Source organism: Zeus faber (genome assembly GCF_960531495.2).
Source record: "Zeus faber genome assembly, chromosome: 1".
NCBI classification, from domain to species: Eukaryota; Metazoa; Chordata; class Actinopteri; order Zeiformes; family Zeidae; genus Zeus; species Zeus faber.
Window position 1 is genome coordinate 64,627,754 of NC_137193.1, and position 24,326 is coordinate 64,652,079.

General features: G+C 35.0%; 1 protein-coding gene across 1 annotated transcript in view; it reads left to right on the plus strand.

Annotated features, from left to right (window-relative positions):
* Nucleotides 1–12,199, plus strand: part of LOC307242356 (EEIG family member 2-like) — a 32,079-nt gene extending 19,880 nt beyond the window's left edge. The window contains exons 8-11 of the mRNA XM_080016793.1: nucleotides 3,643–3,877; nucleotides 4,870–5,006; nucleotides 6,642–6,711; nucleotides 10,195–12,199. Of these exons, the coding sequence (XP_079872919.1) occupies nucleotides 3,643–3,877; nucleotides 4,870–5,006; nucleotides 6,642–6,711; nucleotides 10,195–10,237 (485 nt within the window). The 3' untranslated portion in view covers nucleotides 10,238–12,199. The remainder of the gene's footprint in view (nucleotides 1–3,642; nucleotides 3,878–4,869; nucleotides 5,007–6,641; nucleotides 6,712–10,194) is intronic.
* The last annotated feature ends 12,127 nt before the right edge of the window (nucleotides 12,200–24,326 follow it).

Here is a 24,326-nt window from a genome sequence, read left to right on the forward strand (position 1 = left end):
TAATGACAATGACACTAAGGTTCTATTTGAATTTAAAAAGAGCAAATTGAAAATTGATTATTGTTTGTCTAGTGTGTTTTAGGCCTGATGCGTAGAAAAACCCCACAAAAACACACACTTCTAAATTTGAGAACAATATAGATCGTGTTCTTCACCAAATCATGAGCTTTTTTCTGTCTTCTCATTTTTGTTGGTATTAGAAGGCCTTAATAATACTACCCTGAAAGGTCCTATTCCGGTTAGTTTTACATTATTATTATTATTATTATTATTATTATTATTAGGGGTCCAGCCCGGAGGCTGACACATGTTGTCATTGATGGGATTTTTAGGGGTGCGGGCTGGATCCCCTATTGAAATTGTTTGAGAAATTTTCTCAGAATTTTTTCGGGCTAAAACTATCTGAAACAGTACGACAGCAGAAGTTTTCAACGCGGTTGACAACTCGTTAACTGGAAAGTCACAAACATCTCGTGGTTCAACTTTCATCCAAATTAATCAACATACAGAGCAGAAATTAGGGAAAAACAAATCTAACCCATAGTAGCAAGACGGTGCGTCACCGACAAGCTTTCAAACTTTCAAAAACTATCTAACTAATTAATTTTGATGAAAATGTAAAACAAATATGGCAAATACGGCAAGGTCTAAAAGATTGTGGTGTCGTCAGTCTTGGTTGGGACGTCTTTTCAACATATTTTACAACACAATGGACCATCTGCTTACCATCCGCTTTGGGTCGGAACTTAAATATAAAAATAAAAAACTATGGATGTATGTGTTTCTGTTGTCAACAATACATCATCTTTCTGCTTATCCTCCAGGTTTTTGACACTGTGGCTGTCTCCGCTCCGTGTGTACTGTGTTTACAAGCGCAACCTGTCCACGAGGGGCTGGGCTTGTTTCTATATCAACAAATGTGACTGGTTAGAGGTGAAAGGTCAGCTTTAGATCGTCCAAACTGATTGGATTACTGTTGCAACTCACCTAACACGGAAATTTACAGATCTGCAGAATATTATTTAGTGAAATGATCGAGTCTATTTTTATTTAGACATCAAGGAAAACAATATGCCGATAATTATCATTATTGTTTTATCGCCCAGTACTAATTCAAATTGTGCGTAGAGGTAATTATTTTTACTGGACATTATGGCCGGAGAGATTTAAATATGTCGGACTTCAACAGATTTTCCTTGTCAAAAACTGGCAAATAACGGAAACTCTTTTACATTGGCACTGTGTCCAGTGTGGGGTGTAGACTCCGTCACTCTGTAGTGGTTAGAGATTATGAACGAGGTGTGTGTGTGTGTGTGTGTGTGTGTGTGTGTGTGTGTGTGTGTGTGTGTGTGTGTGTGCGTGTGCGTGCGTGCGCGTGCGTTTATGTACCTTTTTACCTCTTAGATGTCTGTGGATCTGTTTGATTGATATTTTCTCTTTAAGGAAGGCGTCGGAAAAATAGAAGCTGTGATGTGATAATTACTCACAGAAATACCACAACATTTTTCCTATTTCATGGAAGCATAATTCATTGAAAATTTTATCCATGCGCTCATCTCCAGCCGTGTAACTCCAATTGGCCGGCGAGCTAACAGTGTTGTTGCCAGACGCAAACCGTGCATAAAAGGAGTTCAGTTCGTTTGGCGTCCAGACTCGTGGCTGGGGAGGGGCTGCTCTTATGGTTCGTAATAGTCCGTAGCTCCTGCCACAAGCGTCCGGTGTCCTGTTGCTCCATCTGTAGCTCCACAGTCTCTCTGTACGTCCTTCTTCACCGCCCTCCGCAGATTGTACGACGCCGCTTTGTAATTGTCTATATCTCCAGATGCAAGACCGTTGTTGTATGTGGCTGTGCGAGCATTCAAAGTGCAGCGGATGGATTTTTTCGACCCATGGTTTCTGATTTGGAAATATCTGCACTTTCACCGCTAATGTGGCTACGAAGCTCACAGCTGCTTCCGTAAACTCGCTGACGTCACTGGAACTTGATTGAAACATGTCCCAGTCTACGTCAGTCAGAGCGTCCTGAAGCGCAGCCTCTGCTTTGTCCTTCCACCGCTTCACTTCTCTCATCACCACCAATTATTGCGCGATCAGAGGCTTGTAAATGGGAACCAGCAAAATCGTGGTGTGATCAGATTTCCCGAAAGCAGGGAGCGAGACGGTCTTGTAAGGTGTGTAACAATCCAAAGTTCTTTCTCCCCTGGTAGCACACGTGATGTGTTGGTAGAAATCAAGCAGAACTTTTTTAAGGTTCGCCCTGTTAAAGTCCCCGGTCACCACCACAGCCGTGTCGGGATGTGCATCCTGAAGTCCGCACTACACATCAAATAGGTCTGACAGAGCTGTGTATTGCTGCTTGCAGCTGTATTTATTATTATTCTCCTTGGCATCTTTTGGGCTAAAAGTGTCTGGAACACGACATTTGGAGCAGGAATTAGAGAAAAACTGATTACATTTTACCGGAAGTAGCAGAACGTTCGCGCATCGCCGATACCCCATGGTATTACACCTTCCAGTTGGGTAGTGGAGAAAAATAAGTTTGTGGAGCGGGGGTAGCTTTGTGACATCATCATCCAATTTGTTATATATGTGCAGGTTGTTGCTCTGGTGGGCCGGGGGCATTGTGCAGGTGCGTGGTGTAGACTTCATCAGTCTGTAATGGTTGCTTTGGGCAGTATCAGCGCTGGGTCAAGACGACACCCAACTTTTTGTTTGATATTTTATCTCTTGGCCTTTTTGTAAATAAACGCATTCAGTTTGCATCTGCCGTACCGTGTGCCTCCTTATTTTGTGAAATTCGAGCCAGTAGTAACTAGGGATGGGCACCGAAACAAGGTGCCATTTGGCACCGGTTCCTATAAGATACTAATCGCAGATTTTGGTGCCATTTAAATGCCTGAGCTGTAGATTTAAATATTCCCCTCTGGAGCACCAGAAATCGTATTTTCATTGTCATCACGAACATGTGCGATAAACACATGGTGAAAGACTGAAACGCAGTGAATGTCATTTTGTCATTTTATATACACACGCAATGCATAGTAAGCTGGCTGAATTTAAAATGTGGACATTCCTTACTCACCCCCAAGTCAGTCAAAAACATATTCTGTGTTTATGTCCTCACACATGGCGTTTGCTTGCAGTTCCAGAGCAACGACTCTGCTGCCTCCAGCTATTTATTATTATTATGCTTCATATTCGGGCATTGCTGGACTTGGGTCTACTTGGCCCCCTTGTTTATCTTATACATATGTTATACAATATACATATAGCAGCTGCCTGCAGCTATATTTATTATTTTATTTATTATTACTTTTCTTCTAATATCTTGCCAAGTTGCTATTCACCGTAGTACTAGCTCTGTCCCGTCTCCCTCCTGTTACATCATGTTCAAGTTCATGGACAAGGGATTTTTAGGTGGGTGTGGCTAATTGCATTACAAAAATAAGTCCAAAGGTAATTCTCAGTAACAATAAATAAATTCTTAATTGAATTTCCACATAATACCCCCACACATTAATTGACTGGGTATGACAACCTGCAAGTTGCCCTTTTGAAAAAATGGTAACGCTGACTGGAGCAGCAGTAGCAAAGGAGGAGGTTTTACTATAAATAAATTTTAGTTTCACCCTGCCCATTCAGGCTACAGCACTGGTCACTCACGCTCCTCCAGCCTGTCAGAATTCAGCCACCGCAGGAACCACTCTGTGGGCAGTGCCTCCACCGGCATAGGCAGCATTCCAGAACCGCTTGAGGAGAGGGAGAGGGAGGGCAGGGCCTGTCCGGTGTTGCCCGAACACCCGCTCCTACCCACAACCACTGGCAGCACAGGGGGCACGCCGGTTCACAATGCCTCATCCTGTGAGCGACTCAACAGGTGAGCAATCAGTTTAACTGCCAGCAACGTGAAACTACAAACAATGTCCGACTGGACTCCCACTCCACTCTGGAGCCCAAAGTTTTGCTTCATACCGGAACAGAGATCAGCAAACTCTCCCCCCACAAGTAACCACTGGAAAGTTGCAGAGTTTCATCATCTGTAATTGATGTTGCTGGAAATGCATGTCGCAAATTTGGTCCAACTTATATTATATATATATTGGAGTTTAACCATTTTTTCAATTAAGAAACCAGTACTATTTCCCCAGGATTTAACCGTTAAGAATTTCCAGCAGATGGCATTCAGGCAGCTTTATTATTATTATTATTATTATTATTATTATTATTATGTAAAATTGTATTTATTAATAGTAATAATAACAAAACATATAACCGTAATGATTGCTGCATTCATGTAAAATTTCTCCTCCCTCACCATGTTCTATTCTTTTAGAATTACTTTATTCTTTGGCTCCATTGTACTTTTTTTATGAATATAAACCACTTCAACACATAATAAAAAAATTAAAGATGTCCAAAATACATTTTTTTAAATGGCTATTCTCATATGGTGTTAAAGACAGATCAAAATGATGAGGGCAATTCAAAAAAAATCTGACATTTTAATTGTACATGGAATGTATATTTGTAAATATTTTATTTTCTATAGTATTTGTAATCCCAATTGTTCTATGCAGATATTCGTTCACTTTACTCGCAAACTGAAGTACACTAAAGAGAGGTCAGCTCGAATGTGATTATTTGATCTGATTGGCTGCATGTAAATCAGTGTACCTGATGGTGTTATTATCAGGAAAAAGAGATCCTCTGAGAGAAAATGAACTGGGAAGAAGCTCTTTAAAAACAAAAATAGAAATGCCAATTCCTACCTTTTTAAACATAAGCTCACGTGCATGATGAGTAAAGATGAACTTTCAAAGCACAGCTTACATTCAAGGCCAAATGACTGATCCCCGGTGGTTTGTGCAGACACCCGGTGAAGCAGGACTCCATGGAGTCTCAGCTGAAGAGAATGGATGATACCCGGGTGGATGCTGACGACGTGGTGGAAAAGATTCTCCAGAGTCAAGACTTCACACCCAGCCTGCTGGACTCCAGTGCCGAAGGTTAGACTTGCATATATAGGACGCGCCAACAATGCGCACACATGCGCATTGTTGGAGAAGCAGTGGACGTCTTACACACACACAAACACATACAGGCGGTCTCATCACACACGCACACACCACCACACCTGCTTCGAGTGCACCCCAGCACCCTCCTGGTTGCATTCCTCTCCTTTCCTCCCTCATTTACTGCCATAACTATGACAGGAAGAGGCCACGTGACCAGTTGTAGTTCCAGTTTTCCTGGACCTAATTAACTGTTTTTGAATACATGTTGTTGTCCAATGTTTGTGTTTTTGTGTAAATGTTATTTGTTTCTATATTTATTTGTCTCACCCGTGGTGATTCTCCCCCTCTTGGAGTAGTGATAAGTTGTTTATAGACCCAAACGTGATAAATAGTTCTCCAAAGAGGGGGGTTGGTGGTGGTTCTCTATAACCAAAAACTGTGCTTGTCATTCTACAGGTCATCCACGGGACAGAGTTATTGCAGCAGTTCTTGATGATTTAAGAATTAATAAAGAGTTGCAATGCAGGTTGAGAACTTGAACTCCACTTGCAGACTAACTCTGTCCTAGATGCAATGGCATACAAATACTCTGTGTTGTATGCCCAGCATACTGACAGCACAGGTTAAAAAAATAAATACAATTAAATAAAAAAAATAAATTGAATCTCTTTTTCCAGATGGCTATGGTCAAGAAACAAAACATTCAACACATTTACATTAAAACATCGCAATATAAAATCCAGTCCATTACATGTAATAAATCATTAAGAACAAGCTGTCATAAATGTTGGCTACAAATTTTTTAAAGTCGGATTTTGATAGATATCGCATTTTCTGCTAATTTGGAGTATTTTCTGCAGACGTCGCACCGATGTGCGCCGGTATGAATTGGCCAGGGTTGTGTGTGTGTGTGTGTGTGTGTGTGTGTGTGTGTGTGTGTGTGTGTGTGTGTGTGTGTGTGTGTGTGTGTGTGTGTGTGTGTGTGTGTGTGTGTGTGTGTGTGTGTGTGTGTGTGTGTGTGTGTGTGTGTGTGAGAAAGACAGAGAGAAAGTATATTGTATCGTCATGGATATATCAGTAAGACATGTGTGTGCCGATGCACTATGCAAACCAAACAATACAACCAATCATCAGTAGTATTTTGAGCCGATCCCCCACACCCCTCATATGTCACTTATGCTGCGGCAATTCCAATTTGACGTGACGGTAAAGAACACACACCCCCACAAAACAGACCAGACAGTGAATAGTTCGTGCTAAGGAAACCCCCTTAAAATAAATCCTGGCATCACCACTGGCTATCGCAATTCGACTTAACGTTAATGCTAGCTGATTCCCAAATTACGGGTTGGCCAAGCGGTCTTCATTACAGAACTTGCGTTAATGCGTCAAAAAAAGTGGCGTTAAAACAAATTTGCGTTATTGCATTAACTTTGACGGCCCTAATTTTTAATAAACGTTCTTGTCTCGCTTACAACTGAGAAAAGAAGGCCTCTGCAGAATTTGTTTTTAGATTGCCTTGCAATGAGCGCTACTCCTGACTGCAAGAATTCATCCAGAGTTAGTTGGGGGTTGTCTGTCTAACATATTAATTCTGCTCAATCTATGCCCATGTATCATTTTCAGAGGAAGGCCTGCGTCTATTTGTGGGCCCCGGGGGCAGCACGGCCCTTGGAAGCCATCATCTCCCCACCCGGTGAGTACAGCAAAGCTCTTGCATTGACAGGGTATGCCGCCATTTACAGTTTCACTATTAAAAATTATAATGAACTTTATAGAGCGCTTTTCAAAACCAAGTTATTTGCTTAAAGTTAAGTGCTCCATGGAGATAATCAAATAAAAGCAAACCTAATAATAAAGAGTAGAAGTACAAGGAGTTTAAGATGATGGTAAATCATGAAAAAATGCGAAATATAAAAACATTGACAAAATAAGAGATAAAGACAAATAACATTAAGATATGCTTTCCGGTAAACTTGTGTTTTGAAAAGAGATATAAAGCACAAATTTCCTCAGAAAGGTCATTCAAGACGTAGAAGGATATGGAAAACAATTTGCCTAAATGCTCTAAGCCAGAAACACAATTGCCCCCACCATCTCACCACACCATAGGTAGTGCACTTAAAGCATCAATTTAATTTTTATTTGTACACTTTATCTTTAAGTTTCATAAGTTATCTGATAAAAGGCTTAGTCATCATCAAGATGTTGCACAACTTGTGGAAAAATCCAACTTCTGTGACTAAATCGTCTGCCAACTTGACACCGTGTCAGATACAACTACAAATAGCAGTAACAAGTTACCAAGTGATGTTGAACTACTCCGTTCCGGTCTACTGGCTGAAAAACATTCCACCTGGTGACTCCATATTTTTACTGGGAGACTTCAATACCCATGTGGGCAATGATGGAGAAACCTTAAGGGCCGTGATTAGGAGACATGGCCTGCCTGATCTGAACTCGAGCAGTGGTTTGTTATTGGACTTCTGTGCTATACATGGACTGCCCCTAACAAACACCATGTTCGGACACAGTGGAGCTCACAAGTACCATCAGAAATTCTACTTTTAAGTCGTATCATCGGACCTGAGTCTGTATGTTCTGGACACCCTAATGAAGAGAGAAGCAGGGTTGTTTACCGATTACCGCCTGGTGGTGAGTTGGATCACATGACGGTGAAGACTACCTGACAAACCTGGGAAGCCTGAATGCCTTGTAGAGGACTCTGTCCAGAATGATTTAAACTCCCACCTCCGGAGGAGCTTCCACCACTTCTCAAAGGAGGATGAGGACATGGAGTCCAATTGAACCCTCTTCACGTGGAAGGAGCTGTGTCCAGAAGGTGGTCGTGTCTGTTATGGCAGTGGACACCAGTGGTGAGGGAGGATCTCAAGCTATAAAAGGACTCCTTCCGGTCTTGGTTAACAAGGGGGACTCTCAAATTGGCAGACAGGCACCGGCAGCCCAGAAGGACTGCAGCTGCAGTGGTTGTGAAAGCGAAAGCTCGGGTGTGGGAGGAGTTTAGCGAGACCATGAGAAGGACTTTTGACTGGCCTTAAAGAGGTTCTTACAAAAGCTCCAACTGTTCAGGAGGGAAAAGCAGGACACCACCCAAGCTGTTATCAGCAAGGGTGGGGAAGTGCTGACCTCAGCTGAGGATATCGTCGAGAGTTGAAGGAACACTTTGAGGAACTCCTAAATCCGACTGATACACCCTCTGTTACCCACAAATTGTGGCTAGTAACTGAAATCTGCTATGATTTGGCTGTGTCAATGTAAAATTGGACAAGTCTGAAGGGGATTCACGTTTTTATTGAGGCCTTCAGAGTCAGACACATTGCAAGATGGTGCCGCTATTGATGGTGGTTTCAGAGGTGAATGAGGCATCTAGGTTTCTTTATCTATGGCTCCAGAGCCTTGGGGTCCTGATAGCAAAAGCTGTGTCGCCCTTAGTTTTTTTTAACCTTGCTTAAAAATATAAAGAAATCTCTTATTCCCTATGTCTAATAAGGAATAAGTCACAGCTGTAATAAAATTACAGCTGGACTAATTTTTGTTTCTTACTTGAAAGAAACAAAAACTGCATTCTGTGCCGTGTTAACTTTATTGCGGTCTCCGTTGGTAAAATTAATACTTCTAAATACTTTTTACTTCTAAATAATAAATCCTGCACGTCTGTAACAGGGAGATTTGCCACTCCGCAGACCCATCCATACCTGCTCTCCCACTCTGCTTCTCAGGTTTTTGTGCAGGCACTGCTAGCCCATGGCCTTGGCTGTTATTTATTGTGTTTTTATTTCATATTTTATATTGTTGAAGCTAGAGTTTGTTCAACCTGCACAAACACCGTACTTCACCATCCTAAAGAACTGTCAAACTGACTGACCTGCCGACCAACTACTACCCTGCTACTGCGCTGTAGCAGTTAGTTAGACCATGTTTACTTCTCGTTGCATCACCGGTCGCAAACTTAAAACCTACATTTTCGTTGTATTTTGAGCTTGCTGCCTGTAAAAAAATGTGAAAAATAAGCCCAAGATAATAAATTCATTAAAATATTACACTGCAACTTGCTCTTTTAAGAGTTTAATCTTTCAATTTTCTAATTGTATGGGTTAGACTCCATAGGCCTCTCTCACAACATTACACTGCTGCCTCTCAGCAAGAAGGTCCAGGGTTTGATTCCCACCTGAGCACGGTGCCAACAGCACCATGCTCAGGTGGGAAGGGGCCTTTCTGTGTGGAGTCTGCATGTTCTCCCCGTGCTGACATGGGTTTCCTCCAATATAAAAAAATTACCCCAATTTAAAACATGCAGACCACTTCCTGTCCTGTCCTCCTGGCTTTCCCTGAAGGATGGATGGCTGGGTTGGTATAAACACAGAGGCTGAATGTTCCCAGCCACCTCTCACTGCATGCATGTATGTGTGCTAAGTGCATTCGCACCTGATACGAGTACAATTCTTCTTCTACTTCTTCTTACCTTAATAACCTTGAACCTACAGTAACTTACGCAAGTTCAAGGTTATTAAGCTAAGTGGATTTGCTGTCTCCAGATGAGGGATTGCGTCTTACCGCATTACATTACCTTAATAGATTATGCCTGCATGCCCAACACTCAATTTGTGATTAAGAATCTGAAACCGATTTTTGAACCAATCAATTGTTTAGAAAAGTGTCATGTCGACTGTAAATTTGCTTCCTCCTAATGTCAACAGAAATAAACAGTATGGTCCAATGGGTCCATGTATGTAGATCTATTAAGACAGTTTTTCTAGTATTATTGTTTGGTTTTTATCATTATTTGTGTCATTTAATAATATTTTCAGCATATATATAATTACATTTAACCCTGTTATGGACATAAATCAGGCATGTGTGAAATCATAATCATCTTAATATGCATTGGAAAAATGTTTATCAAATGGTATAATTGCTATTGTGGTATATATCTAACAATAATATTCTTTCAATATGTTGGTGAATATATTGGTCATTGAATATAAGAGATATTGTGAAAACCGTATAATTTTCCCCAAATATCAAATATATATTATTTTCATCATACGTTGAAAATACACTACATCTGAATAATATCTGTTACAGGTACACATTCAGGACCTTGTTCTCCTTTTTAATCTTTTTTTTTTCTCCTCTCCTTGTGCTATTGTAACTGCAGGGTCGGCGCTGGAGCCTACGAGCAGGTTGTTATAAAACGTTAGTGCCATGGTGCCGGATGTCCAAAACTCTGTATGTATGTATGTATACAGTGTATGTTTTTAATCCTTTCTCCTATCACACATGCACAAAACAAGCATCCGAAAGTACACCTGCCGCACAAAAGATGAAGGTGGTACTATAGAAGCCCCCCTGTGTTCTGTATACTGTAGCTTCCATGTTTATACGAGAAAGGCTTGAACAGGTGATTGCGGGTTTTCATTTGTCTTGGTCTGAGACCGAGCATCAATCAATCCTTCAGTCTGTTAGTATTTGACCCTTTCTGCATCATTAATGGACATGTTCCTTAAGTGTCATAATTTTAACAATATTATTGACAATACATTCCTTAAAGTCAATGTGTTTTATTTTTCCAGTGATGATATCTCTTGCTCACTTTCTTGCTACAGTACATTTTCTTCCACCTCTTTAATAAAGACATGGACTTGGTGTAAACTAAATAGTTTTGTCAGCTGTCATTGAACAAAGCCATGAATGATTTAAACTTTGTCACTGTCAAGAATCAGAATATCTGACACCACTAACTCATACTATATATACATCAAAACTGTTACAAAAAAGTTAGAAAATCTGTATCTTTAATTTAACCTGTGTGCTTAAGAGTCCTTTCTGGTGTTAGGGTTAGGGGAGTTACGTTTCTGAACCGCATTTAACAAAGAGACTTCTTCTGGAGCCAAATTGCCTAGCAACCTACAGTGAACCTAGTGTTGTGGAAGCAGGGCTAGCCCGTGCTTTTATGTGGCCCTAAGCAGCTGGGGCGGGTGTGGGCATAAGCTGCAGCGCGTGATGCAGCACTGAGCGTTTTTTGTTCCTTTCAATTAAACAGAGGAAGATAAATACATGATCTAAAATAAAACCTTTTTTGTTTGGAGAAACGGGGGGGAAATTTGGAGAAGCACCGTGCAGAGAGGTGAGTCACACTCATCGTGGGCCCCTACACTGATCATGTGGGCCGAGGTTGTGGCCCTAAAAATGGCCTGCATGGAAGGGTAAAAAATAATAAAAATAATAAAAGGTGTATTTGTATGCATTATAAATATACATGTGTCTATATGCACGTTGTATATGCCATCTGTCTTTTCAATAAAAAATATTTTGCCGTGTGTGTGACTGTATGCAAGTCAGTCGTCTTCCTGCCTGAGAGAACTGTTCCCTGTAATTATGCATTTACTTGTGATTATTGACGACAGTCACACCACCATCGTTAGGGTTAAACACAGGTTTGACATAGCCATCAGATTTCGCTTTCTACAAATGTTAACGGAATTAAAGTTCCTTGTTATTATAGAAACAACCGATGCTCCAACCCCAGCAAATTGTGTGCAAATAAGGGTTCTTTACTACCACTGTAAGTCTGTGCTTTATTTTCTTTTCTTTTATAAGTAATAAGTACATGTGTGCCTAAAACTGGTGCAAAGTAACTCAACTTATCCACGCGTCTCCTTTTTGAAACTGGCCAGTGTCCTCTCATGGTTTAGTTTTTGGTAGCTTTCATTGTGGTTTTTGGGGAAGAAAAAAACCTGTGTAATTAATTGACATACATTGATCCATCGTTCCATATTATAGTGCAAAATAAATTAACTTCCTGAAAGGAACAAATGTGTTTTACCTGTTTGGCATTTTTAGATATTTTTCAGGCTAGTTTTGATTTTCTGTTTCTGTTTTATCTGTTTCTGCCAAATATCTCAAAACCATTAAACTGTTAAGATCCTTTTTGTTTTGTATAAAACAAATCGTTTTCTTTGTTTTTTTTTACCTGTGAAACTGATAGGTTAATGTTTGTATCATGTTGTTACAAACATGGTTGCTTTCTTCTCTTCTGTGAAGCTGTGCTTATACAGAACTGTAAAAATCTATTCTGCAGTGAAGTGGCGTTCATCACTGTCTCCTGCTGTTTTGAGCCGTTACTCTTAACGTGTACTGTGTGCTCCGAACATGTACTTTGCACTGTCAAATAATAAAATATATATGATAAAGGTAAAGTGTCTTGTGTGTGTGTGTGTGTGTCTTGCATTGTCGTGTCTGTCCGGCATCCCGAGTAGAGAAGTGACAATAAGGTGGGTGTTTTTATTTCATTTTATTGTGTGTTGAGGTGCAGCATTCAAATGACAAGCATACCATTTTTAGTGCACACTCACTTTCTATCACAGTCAGTATGATGTATTTAAGATGCTTGAGTTGACTTGAGGTCTTTAGGTCTTAGTTTGTACTATACTATATCGAAAAATGTCAAAATATACAACGCCAAATATGTCCCAAAAAGCTCAAAATATACAACCCAGATAAATATCCCAAAAAAGGACATAATATACTATGTCGAAAAAAGGCAAAATATACAACGCCAAAATATATCCCAAAAATGACATACTATACTATGTCGAAAAAAGTCAAAATATACCACATCGAAAAATATCTCAAACTTAACTTCTTCTCCGGGTCGTAAGGCCATGTCGAAAAAAGTCAAAATGTACAACGCAAAAAAATATCCCAAAAACGACATAATACTAGGTCGAAAAACGTGAAATGATAAAACGCCGAAAAAATTCCCCAAAACGTCAAAATATACAATCCAGATAAATATCCCAAAAACGACCTAATACTATGTCGAAAAACGTCAAAATATACAACGCCGAAAAATATCCCAAAAACTACATATTATACTATGTCGAAAAAAGTCAAAATATACAACACCACAAAATATCCCCAAAACTACATAATACTATGTCGAAAAAAGTAAAAATATACAACATCGAAAAATATCACAAAAATGTCAAAATATACAACCCAGATAAATATTCCAAAAACGATATACTTGTTATGTCGAAAAAAGTCAAAACATACAACGCCAAAATATGTCCAAAACGTCAAAATATACAACCCAGATAAATATCCCAAAAACTATATCATACTATGTCGAAAAACGTCAAAATATACAATGCCGAAAAATATCCCAAAAACTACATACTATACTATGTCGAAAAAAGTCAAAATATACAACACCAAAAAATATCACAAAAACTACATAATACTATGTCGAAAAACGTCAAAATATACAATGCCAAAAAATATCACAAATACTTCAAAATATACAACCCAGATAAATATCCCAAAAATGACATACGAAAAAAGCCGAAAAAAGTCAAAATATACACCGCCAAAAAATATCCCAAAAACGACATAATACTACGTCGAAAAACGTGAAAAGATACAACGCCGAAAAAATTCCCAAAAACGTCAAAATATACAACCCAGATAAATATCCCAAAAACTACATAATACTATGTCAAAAAACGTCAAAATATACAACGCCGAAAAATATCCCAAAAACTACATATTATACTAGGTCGAAAAAAGTAAAAATATACAACACCACAAAATATCCCAAAAACTACATAATACTATGTCGAAAAAAGTAAAAATATACAATGCCGAAAAATATCACAAATACTTCAAAATTTACAACCCAGATAAATATCCCAAAAACGACATACGGAAAAAGTCGAAAACAGTCAAAATATACAACGCCAAAATATGTCCAAAAACGTCAAAATATACAACCCAGATAAATATCCCAAAAAAGGACATAATATACTATGTCGAAAAAAGTCAAAATATACAACGCCAAAAAATATCCCAAAAACGACATAATACTATGTTGAAAAACGTCAAAATATACAACGCCGAAAAATATCACAAATACTTCAAAATATACAACCCAGATAAATATCCCCGTAACGACATACGAAAAAAGTCGACAAAAGTCAAAATATACCACATCGAAAAATATCTCAAACTTAACATCTTCTTCGGGTCGTAAGGCTATGTCGAAAAAAGTCAAAATGTACAACACCAAAAAATATCACAAAAACTACATAATACTATGTCGAAAAACGTCAAAATATACAACGCCGAAAAATATCACAAATACTTCAAAATATACAACCCAGATAAATATCCCAAAAACGACATACGAAAAAAGTCGAAAAATGTCAAAATATACAACGCCAAAAAATATCCAAAAACGACATACTGTACTATGTCGAAAAACGTAAAAATATACAACGCCGAAAAATATCCCAAAAACGACATATTATACCATGTCGAAAACCGAAAAATATCACAAATACTTCAAAATATACAACCCAGATAAATATCCAAAAAACACATACTATACTATGTCGAAAAACGTCAAAATATACTACGTCGAAAAATATCAAAAAAACGTCAAAATATACAACCCAGATAAATATCCCAAAAATGACAAACTATACTATGTTGAAAAACCTCAAAATATACAACCCAGATCAATATTCCAAAAACGACATACTTTACTATGTCGAAAAAAGTCAAAATATACATCGCCAAATATGTCCCAAAAACGTCAAAATATGCAACCCAGATAAAAATCCCAAAAACGACATAATACTATGTCGAAAAACTTCAAAATATACAACGCCGAAAAATATCACAAATACTTCAAAATATACAACCCAGATAAATATCCCAAAAACGACTTACGAAAAAAGTCGATAAAAGTGAAAATATACAACGCCAAAAAATATCCCAAAAACGACATAATATACTATGTCAAAAAACATCAAAATATACAACGCCGAAAAAAATCCCAAAAACGACATAATATACTATGTCGAAAAAGTCAAAATACACAACACCAAAAAATATCCCAAAAACGCATCGAAAAATATCTCAATAACGTCAAAATATGCAACCCAGAAAAATATCAAAAAAACGTCAAAATATACAACCCAGATAAATATCCCAAAAATGACAGACTAAACTATGTTGAAAAACCTAAAAATATACAACCCAGATAAATATTCCAAAAACGACATACTATACTTTGTCTAAAAAAGTCAAAATATACAACGCCAAATATGTCCCAAAAACGTCAAAATATACAATCCCAGATAAATTTCCCATAAACTACATAATACTATGTCAAAAAACGTAAAAATATACAACGCCGAAAAATATCACAAATACTTCACAATTTACAACCCAGATAAATATCCCAAAAACGACATACGGAAAAAGTCGAAAAAGGTCAAAATATACAACGCCAAAAAATATCCCAAAAACGACATAATACTATATCGAAAAACGTCAAAATATACAACCCAGATAAATATCCCAAAAACTACATAATGCTATGTCGAAAAACCTCAAAATATACCACATCAAAAAATATCTCAAAAACTTCAAAATATACATCCCAGAAAATTTCCCAAAAATGACATACTATACTATGTTGAAAAACCTCAAAATATACAACCCAGATAAATATTCCAAAAACGACATACTATACTATGTCGAAAAAAGTCCAAAAATACAACGCCAAATATCTCCCAAAAACATCAAAATATACAACCCAGATAAATATCCCAAAAACGACATAATACTATGTCGAAAAACATCACAATATACAACATAAAAAATATCCCAAAAACTACATAATAAAAAAAGTCGAAAAACGTTAAAATATACAACGCCGAAAAATATCCTCGAAACAACATACTGACTGATCTGACTATTTCGAAAAAAGTCAGAAAATACAACGCCAAAAAATATCCCAAAAACGACATAATACAAAATGGAAAAACGTCAAATTATACAACCCAGATAAATATCCCAAAAACTACATAATACTATGTCAAAAAACGTAAAAATATACAACGCCGAAAAATATCACAAATACTTCAAAATATACAACCCAGATAAATATCCCAATAACGAAATACGAAAAAGTAAAAAAAAGTCAAAATATACAACCAAAAAAATATAAATATAAAAAAATATCCCAAAAGAGACACACTATATACTATGTCCAAAAACCTCAAAATATACCACATCGAAAAATATCTCAATAACGTCAAAATATGCAACCCAGAAAAATTTCCCAAAAACGACATAATACTATGTCGAAAAGCGTAAAAATGTACCCCGTCGAAAAATATCACAAAAATGTCAAAATATACAAGCCAGATAAATATTTCAAAAACGACATATTTGTTATGTCGAAAAAAGTCAAAATATACAACAACAAAAAATATCCCAAAAACAACACAATACTATGTCGAAAAACGTCAAAATATACAACGCCAAAAAATATCCCAAAAATGACATAATACTATTTCGAAAAACGTCAAAATATACCACATCGAAAAATATCTCAAACTTCACTTCTTCTCCGGGACGTAAGGCTATGTCGAAAAAAGTCAAAATGTACAACGCCAAAAAATATCCCAAAAACGACATAATACTATGTCGAAAAACGTCCAAAGATACAACGCCGAAAAAATTCCCAAAAACGTCAAAATATACAACCCAGATTTTAGTTTAAACGTCGAAAAGGCGGATTGGTTAAAAGCTTCAGTCATTACTCTGTGTGACAGTGTCAGACAGTTTTAAATACAATGATGAACTAGTATGTGCTGCTGAAGTGTTGTTTGTCAAACAATTTTAGTCCCATACAACATGTATTTGTCGAGTTATGATTATTTTCAGAACATTGGACGGTTTGCTGTCTAGCTGAATTAGAGAGACACCGAACCATTGTCTCTTCATAGGTGAATTGTTCAGAATGCTGCAGTACAGCATAGAAATTTAATTAATATGATGAACTATTATGTGCTTCCTAAGTGTTTCTCACAGAGTTCTATGCCCATCTAACATGTATTTGTGGAGTTATGATCTTTTTTAGAACTTTTGACGGTTTGTTGTCTAGCTGAATTAGAGAAACACCGAACCATTGTCTCTTCATAATATTTTTCAGAATGCTGCAGTACACCATAGAAATTTAATTAATATGATGAACTATTATGTGCTTCTTAAGTGTTTCTCACAGATTTCTAGGCCCATCCAGCATGTATTCGTGGAGTTAGGATCATTTTCATCATTGTGTGCACATGTGGGAAAAAACACATTTTCAGCCGATTTAAACGTCGAAAAGGGGAATTGGTTAAACGCTTCAGTCATTACTCTGTGTGACAGTGTCAGACAGTTTAAATACAATGATGAACTAGTATGTGCTGCTAAAGCGTTGTTTGTCAAACAGTTTTATTCCCATTGAACATGTATTTGTCGAGTTATGATCATTTTCAGAACATTGGACGGTTTGCTGTCTAGCTGAATTAGAGAAACACCGAACCATTGTCTCTTCAAAGGTGAATGATTTAGAATGCTGCAGTACAGCATATAACTTTAATGAATATGATGAACAATTATGTGCTTCTTAAGTTTTTCTCACAGAGTTCTAGAGCCATCTAACATGTATTTGTGGAGTTATGAGCATTTTCAGAATTTTGCACGGTTTGCTGTCTAGCTGAATTAGAGAAACACCGAACAATTGTTTCTTCAGAGGTGAATGATTCAGAATGCTGCAGTACACCATAGAATTTTTATTAATATGATGAACTATTATGTGCTTCTTAAGTGTTTCTCACAGATTTCTAGGCCCATCTAACATGTATTTGTGGAGTTATGATCATTTTCATCATTGTGTGCACATGGGGGAAAAAATGCATTTTCAGCCGATTTAAACGTCGAAAAGGCGAATTGGTTAAAACTTCAGTCATTACTCTGTGTGACAGTGTCAGACAGTTTAAATACTATGATGAACTAGTATATACTGCTAAAGTGTTGTTTGTCAAACAGTTTTAGGCCCATATAAAATGTATTTGTCGAGGTATAAGCATTTTCAGAACATTGGAAAGTTTGCTGTCTAGCTGAATTAGAGAAACACCGAACCATTGTCTCATCATTGTTGAATAATTCAGAATGCTGCCGTACACCATTGAAATCTAATATGAGGATCTATTATGTGCTTCTTAAGTATTATGTCGTTTTTGGGATATTTATCTGGGTTGTATATTTTGACGTTTTTGGGACATATTTGGCGTTGTATATTTTGACTTTTTTCGACATAGTATTTTACCAATTTTGGGATATTTTTTGGCGTTGTATATTTTGACGTTTTTCGACATAGTTTATTGTGTCATTTTTGGGATATTCTTTGGCGTTGTATATTTAGAAGATTTTCGACATAGTATAGTATGTCGTTTTTGGGATTTTTTTTGCGTTGTATATTTTGACTTTTTTCGACTTTTTTTGTATGTCGTTTTTGGGATATTTTTCTGGGTTGTATATTTTGAAGTATTTGTAATATATTTCGGCGTTGTATATTTCGACGTTTTTCGACATAGTATCAGTAGTTTTTGGGATATTTTATGGTGTTGTATATTTTGACGTTTTTCGACATAGTATTATGTCGTTTTTGGGATATTTATCTTGGTTGTATATTTTGACGTTTTTGGGACATATTTGGCGTTGTATATTTTGACTTTTTTCGAGTTTTTTTGTATGTCGTTTTTGGGATATTTATCTGGGTTGTATATTTTGACTTTTTTCGAGTTTTTTTGTATGTCGTTTTTGGGATATTTATCTGGGTTGTATATTTTGACGTTATTGTGATATTTTTCGACGTGGTATATTTTGACGTTTTTCGACATAGTATTATGTCGTTTTTGGGATTTTTTTTGGCGTTGTACATTTTGATTTTTTTCGACATAGCCTTACAACCCGGAGAAGAAGTGGGTTAATTACACGATCCAGTGAAGCGGCGGTGTTCTCCTGCACCCGCAGTTGTGGAATGCGGAAGTTTCTTTTATTTTGTATTTTGTCATTTTGGGACATTTATCTGGGTTCTATATTTTGACTTTTTCTGGACATATTTCGCGTTGTATATTTTGACTTTTTTCGAAATAGTATGTCCAAAAACGACATAGTATGTCGTTTTTGGGATATTTTTTGGCGTTGTATATTTTGACTTTTTTCGACTTTTCCAGTATGTCGTTTATGGAATTTATCTGGGTTGTATATTTTGAAGTATTTGTGACATTTTTCGCCTTAGTATATTTTTTAGTTTTTCGACATAGTATTATGTAGTTTTTGGGATATTTTTTGGTGTTGTATATTTTGACTTTTTTCGACATAGTATTATGTCGTTTTTGGGATATTTATTTGGGTTGTATATTTTGACGTGTTTTGGACATATTTTGGCGTTGTATATTTTGATGTTTTTCGATATAGTATTATGTCATTTTTGGGATATTTTTTGGCGTTGTACATTTTGACTTTTTTCGACATAGTATATTATGTCATTTTTGGGATATTTTTTGGCGTTGTATATTAAGACTTTTTTCAACATATTATGTAATTTTTGGGATATTTACTGGGTTGTATATTTTGACGTTTTTGGGAGATATTTGGTGTTGTATATTTTGACTTTTTTGACACATTTTTCGATGTTTTTCGAATTGTATGTCATTTTTGGGAAATTTATCTGGGTTGTATATTTTGATGTTTTTGAGATATATTTCGATGTGGTATATTTTGACGTTTTTTGACACAGTATCGTATGTCATTTTTGGGATATTTTTTGGCGTTGTATATTTTGACTTTTTTCGACTTTTTCCGTATGTCGTTTTTGGGATATTTATCTGGGTTGTATATTTTGAAGTATTTGTGATAATTTTCGGCGTTGTATATTTTAACGTTTCTCGACATAGTATTATGTAGTTTTTGGGATATTTATCTGGGTTGTATATTTTGAGGTTTTTGGGTCATATTTGGCGTTGTATATTTAGACTTTTTTCGACATAGTTTTATGTCGTTTTTGGGATATTTTTAGGCGTTGTATATTTTGACTTTTTTCGACTTTTTTTGTAAGTCGTTTTTGGGATATTTATCGGGGTTGTATATTTTGAAGTATTATTGGTATTTTTCAGCGTTTTATATTTTGACGTTTTTCAACAAAGTATTATGTAGTTTTTGGGATATTTTTCGGCGTATATTTCGACGCTTTTCGACATAGTATTATATCGTTTTTGGGATATTTATCTGGGTTTTATATTTTGACGCTTTTAGGACATTTTTTGGCGTTGTATATTTTGACTTTTTTCGACATAGTATATTATGTGGTTTTTTGGGATATTTATCTGGGTTGTATATTTTGACTTTATTCGACAAAACAAGTATGTCGTTTTTGTAATATTTATCTAGGTTGTATATTTTGACGGTTTTGTGATATTTTTCGACGTGGTATATTTTGATGTTTTTCGACATAGTAATATGTAGTTTTTGGGATATTTTTTGGTGTTGTATATTTTGACATTTTTTGACATAGTATTATGTCATTTTTGGGATATTTATCTGGGTTGTATAGTTTGACTTTTTTGGGACATATTTTGGCGTTGTATATTTTGACGTTTTTCGACATATTATTATCTAGTTTTGGGGATATTTTTTGGTGTTGTATATTTTGACTATTTTCGACACAGTAATATGTAGTTTTTGGGATATTTTTTGGCGTTGTATATTTTGAGGTTTTCGACATAGTATTATGTCAAATTTGGGATATTTATCTGGGTTTTGGACATATTTTGGCAAGTATATTTTGACTTTTTTCGACATAACAAGTATGTCGTTTTTGGAATATTTATCTGGGTTGTATATTTTGACGTTATTGTGATATTTATTGACGTGGTATATTTTGAAATTTCTCGACGTAGTATTTTGTAGTTTTTGGGATATTTATGGTGTTGTATATTTTGACTTTTTTCGACATAGTTTTAGATCGTTTTTGGGATATTTATCTGTGTTGTATATTTGACGTTTTTGGTACATTTTTTGGTGTTGTATATTTAGACTTTTTTCGACAAAGTATATTATGTCGTTTTTTCGGATATTTATCTGGGTTGTGTATTTTGATGTTTTTGGACATATTTTGGCATGTATATTTTGACTTTTTTCGACATAACAAGTATGTCGTTTTTGGAATATATATCTGGTTTGTATATTTTGACGTTATTGTGATATTTTTTGACGTGGTATATTTTGAAGTTTTTCGACATAGTATTATGTAGTTTTTGGGATATTTTTCGGCGTCGTATATTTTGACGTTTTTCGACATAGTATTATGTCATTTTTGGGATATTTATCTGGGTTGTAAAGTTTGACGTTTTTGGGACATATTTTGGCGTTGTATATTTTGACGTTTTTCGACATAGTATTATGGAGATTTTAGGATATTTTTTGGTGTTGTATATTTTGACGTTTTTCGACATACTATTATATCGTTTTTGGGATATTTTTTGTTGTTGTATAATTTGACGTTGTTGGGACATTTTTTGGTGTTGTATATTTTGACTTTTTTCGACATAGTTATGTCGTTTTTTGGGATATTTATCTGGGTTGGATATTTTGAAATTTTGGACATATTTTGGCGTTGTATATTTTGACTTTTTTCGACTTTTTTCGTATGTTGTTTTTGGGATATTTATCTGGGTTGTATATTTTGAAGTATTTGTGATATTTTTCGGCGTTGTATATTTTTACGTTTTTCGACATAAAATTAAGTAGTTTTTGGGATATTTTGTGGTGTTGTATATTTTGACTTTTTTCGACATAGTATAATATGTCCGTTTTGTGATATTTTTCGGCGTTGTATATTTTGACGTTATTCGACATAGTATTATGTCGTTTTTGGGATATTTATCGGGGTTCTTTCTTTAAATTTTTCTTTAAATCTTTCTTTCAATCGTTCTTACTTTCAATCTCTCTTTCTTTCAATAGTTCTTTCAATCTTTCAATCTTTCTTTCATTCTTTCATTCTTTCTTTCAATCGTTCTTTCAATCTTTCTTTCAATCTTTCAATCTTTCTTTCATACTTTCATTCTTTCTTTCAATCTTTCATACTTTCTTTCAATCTTTCAATCTTTCTTTCATTCTTTCTTTCATTCTTTCTTTCAGTCTTTCAACCTTTCTTAAAATCTTTCTTTCAATCTTTCTTTCAAGCTTTCAATCTTTCTTTCAATCTTTCTTTAAATCTCTCTTTCAATCGTTCTTACTTTCAATCTCTCTTTCTTTCGATATTTCTTTCAATCTTTCAATCCTTCTTTCATTCTTTCATTCTTTCTTACAATCTTTCTTTCATTCTTTCTTTCAATCTTTCTTTCTTTTAATCTTTCAATCTTTCTTTCAATATTTCTTTCAATCTTTCTTTAAGTTTTTCATTTTTTCTTTGAATCTTTCAATCTTTCTTTCATTCATTCTTTCAGTCTTTCAATCTTTCTTTCATTCATTCCTGAAAGAATGAAAGAAAGAAAGATCTTTCAATCTTTCAATTTTTCCTTCATTCTTTCTTTCAATCTTTATAACTTTCAATCTTTCATTCAATCTTTTAATCTTTCAATCTCTCTTTCTTTCAAAATTTCTTTCAATCTTTCAATTTTTCATTCATTCTTCCATTCTTTCTTTCAATCGTTCTTTCATTCTTTCTTTCAATCTTTCAATCTTTCTTTAAATATTTCTTTCGATCTTTAATAATTTCAATCTTTCTTTCAAACATTCAATCTTTCTTTCAATCTTTCTTTCAATCTTTCAATCTTTCTTTCAATCGTTCTTTCAATCATTCTTTCAATCTTTCAATCTTTCTTTCAATCTTTCTTTAAATCTTTCTTTCAATCGTTATTACTTGCAATCTTTCTTTCTTTCAATATTTCTTTCAATCTTTCAATCTTTCTTTCATTCTTTCATTCTTTCTTACAATCTTTCTTTCAATCTTTCTTTCTTTCAATCTTTCTTTCAATATTTCTTCCAATCTTTCCTTAAGTTTTTCATTTTTTCTATCAATCTTTCAATTTTTCCTTCATTCTTTCTTTCAATCTTTATAACTTTCAATCTTTCTTTCAATCTTTTAATCTTTCAATCTTTCTTTCTTACAATCTGTCTTTCATTATTTCTTTCAATCTTTCTTTTGTTATTTCTTTCAATCTTTCTTTCCATCTTTCTTTCAATCTTTCTTTCATTCTTTCTTTCAATCTTTCAATTTTTCAATCTTTCTTTAATTCTTTCTTTTAATCTTTCAATCTTTCTTTCATTGTGTCTTTCAATCTTTCTGTCTTTCAATCTTTCATTCATTCTTTATTTCATTCCGTCTTTCAATCTTTATTTCAATTTTTCTTTCAATCTTTCTTTTTTCAATCTTTCGTTCAATCTTTCTTTCATTCTTTTTTTCAATCTTTCTTTCTTTCAATCTTTCTTCCTTTCAATATTTCTTTCAATCTTTCAATCTTTCTTTCTTTTTTCAATCTTTCTTTCAATCTTTCTTTTATTCTATCTTTAAATCTTTCTTTTTTTTCAATCTTTCTTGCAATCTTTCTTTCAATCATTTAATCTTTCAATCTTTCTTTCATTCTTTCTTTCAGTCTTTCAATCTTTCTTTCAATCTTTCTTTCATTCTTTCAATCTTTCAATCTTTCTTTCAATCTTTCTTTCAATCTTTCAGTCTTTCTTTCATTCTCTCTTTCAATCTTTCAATCTTTCAATCTTTCAATCTTTCTTTCATTCTTTCTTTCAATCTTTCATTCTTTCTTTCAATCTTTCAATCTTTCTTTCATTCTTTCTTTCATTCTTTCTTTCAGTCTTTCAACCTTTCTTAAAATCTTTCTTTCAATCTTTCTTTCAATCTTTCATTCTTTCTTTCAATCTTTCAATCTTTCTTTCATTCTTTCTTTCATTCTTTCTTTCAGTCTTTCAACCTTTCTTAAAATCTTTCTTTCAATCTTTCTTTCAAGCTTTCAATCTTTCTTTCAATCTTTCTTTAAATCTCTCTTTCGATCGTTCTTACTTTCAATCTTTCTTTCTTTCAATATTTCTTTCAATCTTTCTTTCATTCTTTCATCCTTTCTTACAATCTTTCTTTCATTCTTTCTTTCAGTCTTTCAACCTTTCTTAAAATCTTTCTTTCAATCTTTCATTCAAGCTTTCAATCTTTCTTTCAATCTTTCTTTAAATCTCTCTTTCAATCGTTCTTACTTTCAATCTTTCTTTCTTTCAATATTTCTTTCAATCTTTCTTTCATTCTTTCATTCTTTCTTACAATCATTCTTTCATTCTTTCTTTCAATCTTTCAATCTTTCAATCTTTCTTTCATTCTTTCTTTCAATCTTTCAATCTTTCTTTCAATATTTCTTTCAATCTTTCAATCTTTCA